The sequence below is a fragment of the Monopterus albus genome, unplaced genomic scaffold (genome assembly GCF_001952655.1).
Source record: "Monopterus albus unplaced genomic scaffold, M_albus_1.0 scaffold107.1, whole genome shotgun sequence".
Taxonomy (NCBI): domain Eukaryota; kingdom Metazoa; phylum Chordata; class Actinopteri; order Synbranchiformes; family Synbranchidae; genus Monopterus; species Monopterus albus.
Genome location: NW_018127987.1, coordinates 9,227 through 16,943, shown reverse-complemented (window position 1 = coordinate 16,943; position 7,717 = coordinate 9,227). Strand labels below are relative to the sequence as shown.

The 7,717-nt window shown below is 38.8% G+C and overlaps 1 protein-coding gene across 1 annotated transcript in view; it reads right to left on the bottom strand.

The window, feature by feature from the left end:
- Positions 1-3,891: 3,891 nt before the first annotated feature.
- The window catches only part of LOC109966216 (transient receptor potential cation channel subfamily V member 6-like), a 7,896-nt gene continuing 4,070 nt past the window's right edge, over positions 3,892-7,717 (bottom strand). Inside the window, exons 10-16 of the mRNA XM_020610907.1 lie at positions 6,907-6,993; positions 6,728-6,804; positions 6,479-6,644; positions 6,234-6,300; positions 5,484-5,752; positions 4,676-4,782; positions 3,892-4,202 (exon numbers count right to left, since the gene is read on the bottom strand). Of these exons, the coding sequence (XP_020466563.1) occupies positions 3,965-4,202; positions 4,676-4,782; positions 5,484-5,752; positions 6,234-6,300; positions 6,479-6,644; positions 6,728-6,804; positions 6,907-6,993 (1,011 nt within the window). The 3' untranslated portion in view covers positions 3,892-3,964. The remainder of the gene's footprint in view (positions 4,203-4,675; positions 4,783-5,483; positions 5,753-6,233; positions 6,301-6,478; positions 6,645-6,727; positions 6,805-6,906; positions 6,994-7,717) is intronic.

Here is a 7,717-nt window from a genome sequence, read left to right as displayed (position 1 = left end):
GATGTTATTAAAGCCATCACCTTAGCTTCATGAAAAATGTGCATATATGTACATTTTACAGCTAAAGAGTGTGTTTGTTTTTCCAGTGACAACAACAGCCATTAAATAGCTCAGGAGATTCAAAAAGAGATGAAGCCTGAATGTCCTAGATAAATGTAAAGCTATGCCGAATGTGCGTTGCCTGGTTTTTCATCCGTTTGGCCTCTTCTTTCATCTCTTCTCACATCAATACATCCATTCATTCCATTTTTCCATTGTGTGACCTGTGTGTAATCACAGCATCAAAGGACTTTCTTTTTAGTACTAAAGGTTTGATCGAGACTTTCTCTTTTTTCCTGGATGAGGTATTAATCTCCATCTGGAAAACCATCTATTATATGTGTATAATGCTTAAGTACGGCAGAATAGCAGCACAAAAGCGACAAGAGGAAGAGTAAAAGCATAGTGTGAGCTGCTAAACCGGGGGAGTCACGTGACGCATAGCTACCAATGGCATTGCACCCATGCATTGTCTATGGACAAATATAAATGTCGATTATAAAAAAAACCATAACAGATATCAAGATGATTTTTGCACCATTAGTAGCTGAACGTCTCACGAGTTGAATAAAGTTGAAATGGCGCATACGCATCCACACAATAATAATAAAGAACTGGATAACATAGTGTGGATGCATACGCATCCACACAATAAAGAACTGCATAACATAGTCCACACAATAAAGAACTTAAAAAGTATAAAAGTTATAAAAAAGTTGTGTACAAGCACACATGTCCTTAAGGAGATACACAGTTTGATACCTCAATGGCCCTTCTAGGTGAAAGTATGCTGCACCAATTAGATGCCGACGAACAGTGGTAGAACCAGAATAATAAAGAACTGCATAACATGCAGAATGGGACAGCCTCATTGCATCCACACAATAATAAAGAACTGCATAACATAGTGTGGATGCGTATGCATCCACACAATAAATAATTGGATAACATAGTATGGATGCTGAGTCAGCATCCATACAATTAAAACAGAAAAATGCTTTGTTTTCAATTCTTTGTGAGGAGAAACATCTATTAGTATTTTAATTAACAAAACACATTTTATATTATTATTGATCTATTGAACCTGTATGAGACCATCAGTGAGCAGCAGACTGCACAACCTGATGCATTCTTCATTGTATTGGGACTTGAAAACAGTCCTGCCAAAGTTCTACCAACACATCCACTTTGCAACCAAAGGGAAGAACACACTGGACAATTCCTACACAGATACAAAGGAGGAATACAAGGCATCCCTCTTCTGTCATTCTAGCTCTTCTGATCATGTTTCTATCATGCATATGGATCCCGGCTGAAACTGGTCAAACCAGTCATGAAACAAATTTGAGTGTAGCCAGAGGGGAGTATAGCAGCTCTACACGACTGCCTGGAAACCATAGAGTGCTATGTCTTTAGAGATGCAGCTGCCTATTACCAACATACCCTGGGAGGAGCTCAGGGTAGAACCGCTGCTCCTCCACATTGAGAGGAGCCAGCTGAGGTGGCTCGGGCATCTGTTTCGGATACCTCCTTCCTAGGGAGGTGTTCCGGGCATGTCCCAACAGAAGGAGGCCCCGGGGAAGACCCAGAACACGCTGGAGGGACTATGTCTCTCGGCTGGCCTGGGAATGCCTCGAGTAGCTGGAGGAAGTGTCTGGAGAGAGGGAAGTCTTGGCATCTTTGCTTAGACTGCTGCCCCCACAACCCGGTTCCGGATAAGTGGAGGAAAATGGTTGGATGGACCACTGCTCTTACCAAAAAAGCTCAGCAATGCCTTTACTTTCTGCGGAGACTGAAAAAATCAAACACCAACCCCCCCACCCCCATCATGACAACATTCTACAGAGGAACTATAGAGAGTATCCTAACACAATGCATGACTGTCTGGTACTAACTGATCCCTCTCACTGCTCACATCACCTCTGTTATCATGTCATCTGCAAGGGGGGCTCTGGAGTATTCGGGCAAGATCCACTAGATTGGGTAACAGCTTTTTTCCACAGGTTATCAGAACTCTAAACACATTTCAAATGTTGCTCCCTATTCCCCCTCTTTTTCTAGGCTACCCTCATAAGAGGTTATCACCTTTTTTAGGCAATGTTGCTCTCTTCATGCAATGTTTTTTAAATTGTGTCTGTTTGCTGTTGCTGTGCCTGTGATATTTAAATGTTAAACATACTGATTGATGGAGAACAATATTTCACTCCCATGTATGCTGAGAGTGTACTATAGAAGTGACAATAAACCTGATTGATTGAACTCAATAAGGGTGTGGAAACTGAGAGGTTTGAGGGGGCAGTAATGGAAGAGTGGGTGAGAAACAGTAGGGCTTTGGTATAATTTATGGTCTGTGGTGTGCCAGTGCTGGACCAGGCACTGTCGAGGGCACTGTCGAGCCCTCATGAGGCACAAAAACTGGTCCATGTGTATTTACTGGTCTGCAATGCAGGGGCTGGAATTATGGGTGGAGATCATAAACTGTAAATCTGACTTCAAAAGTGAATTTAAAATATTGTGAATACTGCAGCTGCCATCTTGCTTTTTTGATACACTTTGCAACCAGATTCTGAGCAGTAGTGACGAGCTGTGGAGTGACAGCACCTGACTGCCAAGCTGTCATATCATCTGAAATATACCAAATACTGTAAATTTCAGGGGCTGAGGCTAATGCATGTTATTATAGTCCAAATTATGTTGATTGCTTGCTTAGTGAAAGAGGAATGGTGAAAAGAAAGAGGAAAGGAAGTTACTGAAATTATGAGAGCTCTCTATCTTTCAGTCATCAGTATTTATAGTAAATAGTATTTCTGTACATTATCATAAACTTTTGTGGAAAATAAGGATGAAAATGCAAAAACTCAAATTTCTTCTTTTTCTGCTATTGTGCTCACTCTATGTGTTCACTTAACTACTAGTCAAATATCTGCTGTGTGAGTCACTGAAACACTAATGCAACATCATAAGTCTTGTCCACTAAATTACTGAATTTCATTAGATTTATGGCTGTAGCTAAGGGAGCTCATAGTTACGTATCGTTCCTCTGGATTGGTGGACCCAAAGGAGTCTTGGTACGGTAAGGCTCCAAGTTTATTAAAATAGATTAGACGTAGATGAGAGAGCTTCAAAGGGAGAACAGTTATGCACACACACACCCAGGTAAAACAGTTTTAATTAAGTGAAAACAAAGGAAGACGTGAGTGTGTATGTAGGAATTAAAGTAGTACAGGTATTCCTCCTTTCTAGGGCGCTGTCCACGATGATTGGAGCAGAGAGGACGGACGGACTGAAGGATCAATAACGGGAGAGTTAAGTCTAAACCACGGCTCCTCCCCAACTGTTTTGGACCAATTAGATAGTAGTACCTTTTCATACAAATATTGTTACCCACTAAGTTGAAGTCAGTCTTTCTTGTTTATCCTAAACAGATAGGCTCCATGTGCACATGTTAATTTTGATACGTTAATGCATAATAAATTTCATATTGAGAAATATATATTCTCTTATTAGTCTTCTCTTTCAATATAAACGAACTGGCTCCACATTGTCCATCTGCAAATTCTGTAGTTTCAGGTGTCAATAGAAAAATAAATAAACATTCATATTGAAACCTTTATGTGAAACATTTTGATCAAAGGTTTTATTGCATTAAAAATTTAATCTTTTTATATAGTATATTTGACCATTTTCAGAGTATAGTGTATGATAGAAGATGATAATGCTAAACAACAATTCATACACAAATATCTTCACTGCCTGAAAGCCACTTATAGACAAAGATAGGAGAATTATTCAGGAGAGATTTTCTCTGTATCAATGATTATTTCTCTTTGCAATAATTGGGCATTTCAGAAAATGAAAATGCACAGAAATGCATTTCAAGCTCACAGACAGAATCATATCATAGACATACTGTATATACATAGGGTTAAAGTCTTTGTCCTCCAAATATTTCAGCTTCATCTCCAAATCCAAAGTGCTGCGATGAATCAGGTGCCACCCTTTTAGCCTTCCTGTCAACGTTTTGAGGTTTGGGATCAGGGATCCTGAAGAACGCCCCCTTTACTGGGCCAGTCTTGTCTAGGCTTTCCTTTTTCTTTCTTTCATTTTGCTTTGAGAAGTATTGTCTCATATTTTGTATTATTTGGTCATTTGTCTCTTCAAGCCTGCAAAGATAATAGAGTAAACCAGCAGTCATAGATGGTCCAAGAGAAATGCCCTTAAACTGTAAACATTTATTTACAGTTAAGTTATTTAGTATTATTGAGCTTTTGGTGCACCCTTAGTTATCCTGTGTCATGCAGATACAGCATGTTAATAGGAATGGCTCAGCATTTTGGGAGATGCAGTGATTTGTTTACACTGAAACATGTTTATGTACTGACCACAACCTATGTAGCCTTCAGAGCGATACAGCTACAAGTCATGTTGCACTTTGAATAAGACATACAGCTCTCACTCTCTTACTGATACTGGGCTACTGTTATCTTTTCACCCAGGTACACACACAGACTACAAAAGTTAGTCACAATGTGGGAGAGTGATAATATTTGCAGAGAGTGAGAGTTGTACTTCTTACTGGACAACATGAACATTGTGCCGTATATTTATTTGAAGCTTCACTGCAGGACTTTCATACCTGAAATACCAGGTGTCCTTCAGGCCGTATTTTAGTCCACATTCCCCAAGACGAGGCCACAGACAGCGCGGCAGCTTCCTTTCCAGCATTAAAATTGTAGACACCACCTGCACAACATCCAAATAGCTCTTACTATGACACAGAAATGCACAGGGACATGACAAAGTGTTTCTGCCCATTTATATTTACAGTCAGGTTCATAAATATTTGAAGGATGCAATTTTTGTCATTTTGCCTCTGTACACCACCACAATGGATACATAGCGTGACAGCAACCAAAGAGCTTCTCAAGTCAAAGAAAAGGAATATTCTTCAATGGTTGGGTCAATCACCTGACCTCAACCCAACTGAGCATGCTTTTCACTTACTGAAGACAAACCTAAAGACAGAAAGACCTACAAAAAAGCATCAAGTGAAGGCAGCTGGAGTAAAGGCCTGGCAAAGCAGCTTAAAGGAGGAATTTCAGCATCTGATGATGTCCATGGGTTCCAGACTTCAGGCAGTCATTGACTGCAAAAGATTTACATCCAAATATTAAAAATAATTTTATATATCTTTATGTTAGTATATCCAATTACTTTTGAGCTTCTGAAAATGGGGGACTATGTATAAAGATGGCTGTAATTCCTAAATGGGGTAGCACAATGTTTTTGTGAAACCCCTTAAATTAAAGCTGAATATATACACTTTTAAAATATATTGACTTCTTCATTTCAAGTTCATTGTGGTGGTGTACAGAGGCAAAGTTACTTATGAGCCTGATTATGTGTCTGTAAATGAATCCTATTTAAAGTGTGATATGTGTTACCTGAATTTTCCAAAGCAGATCTTTGTCCTGCGACACATCCCACTCTGTATCAGTCATTATGGCTATCAGTAGATTTACAAAAAGGACGCCAGCGATTATTGAGAAGACAACGAGTAACACAAAAGCCATGGGTGGTGTATAGATGGTGGGGTCCCAAAGAATATTCAGCATGCTCAAACAATACTCATACTCAGTGTAAAGAATAATGGGGAAGTTGACAAACGTAGGCATAGCAGCAGGGTCCTGGGTCATATACACTATCCATATGCCTGAGAAGGAAATCAGAAAAAAGGACAAGATCCACATTGCTAAAATTTCTTAATTCAAACATATCTTAGCTAAGAAGCTTTGTGAGTGTTAAAGGTTTGCTAGGTGTGGTTCCACAGACTATACTTACCACTGGCAAAAGCAAGTGAGGAAATTAACTCCTGCCACATAAAACTTCCAAGGTCTATATAATATCTGCTATACTTTAAATTATTTTTATTTCAGGATCAAAGCATATCAATAAACATTAGTGTAAATATGTCAGTGTTAGCCAAAAAACCTAATTTTCAAAGGTTGTCCCTCGACCAGGTGTTAAAAAGCTATAAAAACAACAATATGATACAAAATGAATTAGACGAATTAACCATAAAACCTGAAAATGCAGGTAAATACTGTGAAATGTAAAAGTTTTGTAAAGCGTGATCTTAGAAGCTTTATGAGTGTTCAAGGTTTGCTAAGACTGGTTCCACAAACTATACTTACCGCTGGAAAAAGCAATTGTGAGAATGAACAACTGCAACATAAACGTCCCCAGATCTTCAAGTATAATCTATGGACAAATGAGACACAAGGTGCAGTCTGAAAACAGCAATAAATTAACAGGAATGTAAACAAGAAATGAACACATCTGCTTCCAAAACATTTAATTACAAGTTCATTTGGAACAAGGCGGATTTCCCACTTTACTAATGAACTCTTGTCTGTGTCCAGGCTGAGCTGTCTCCTACCTTCTGTACCATGATGACATGAGGACCAATCAGTTGAAATCCTCGAGAGAAGAACATGACATTGCACCAGCAGAAAACCAAACACACTGCCATCACATCGCCTTCTCGTTGCACATCACAGACTCTGAACACCAGCAGCAACAGTACCGAACATGCGAAGGTGATACTGATCACAACAGCAACAGAAAAGTCAGAAGGGTTTTCAACACAGCAGGCTTCATTTTACTGCTCAGAGGAGTTTGTACTTACAGGATGACATGGAAGGGGCCTCCCAGTGCACTCAGGCCAAAATAACGCTTTACTCCAAATCTCACTATATCGGGGGCCTGTTGGAAAACAGGACAAGGCAGGATGTGTATGTGCAGTACAGTGTAATATAGGATACAGCATGTATGAAGAAGAAGAAGAAGCACGTTTCATAAGTACACCTCAAGCAACAAAATGGCAACAGCTCCCAGGAGGCTGACGATCTCGCCTGCCAGTCGCACTTTGTCCTGAGGTGTCACATAACTTTCCTGAAACATGGGAAAAAGAGAACGTTTTTAATTAATAAGTTTTATATCATCTACTGTATTTCATAAGGACTTTTTAAAAGTAGCAAAACAGTAACAAGAAATGACATCTCTGCCACCATTGCTAGTTTAAGGAAAAATGTCTTGTGGGGATCTTTTAATTAATTAAAAATTGCAATGCCACAGTATAAAAGTATGAATGCTACATTATAAATAAAAGTCCTATATTGAACTTCAACATAACATGTGTGCTAGGTGTAAGCGCAAGTTGATAGAAATGGGGCTCATTTTAAATGCTGTTATCTACAATAGTTCTTTATTATATTTAGATATAATTTATCATATTTTAAAATGTATATGTTTTACATGTTGCTAAAAGCTGAATCTGTAAAGTAACTAGTAATTATAGATGTCAGATAATAAAGCGTAGCATATAAAAGAAGCAAAGCACAAATATCTCAGAACTGATAAATATAGTACTAGATTAAGCATGTAGTGGTTAAAAACAAACAAGGCACCAGTCCAGAGGCAATATGTAATAGAACAGTATGTAGTTCATATATAGATATTATTTGTAATAGTTATGTAAGGGTGAGCTAAGTGTTTACGTAAGCTTGATCTGTTTCTCTTCTCTTGCTCAAGCAAGAATATCTTGGGCTGTGTCCCCCTTGTTTAATTTATGGGTAAACATCCAGAGCGACTTCCTCCTTAAATGGGGAAGGGACAT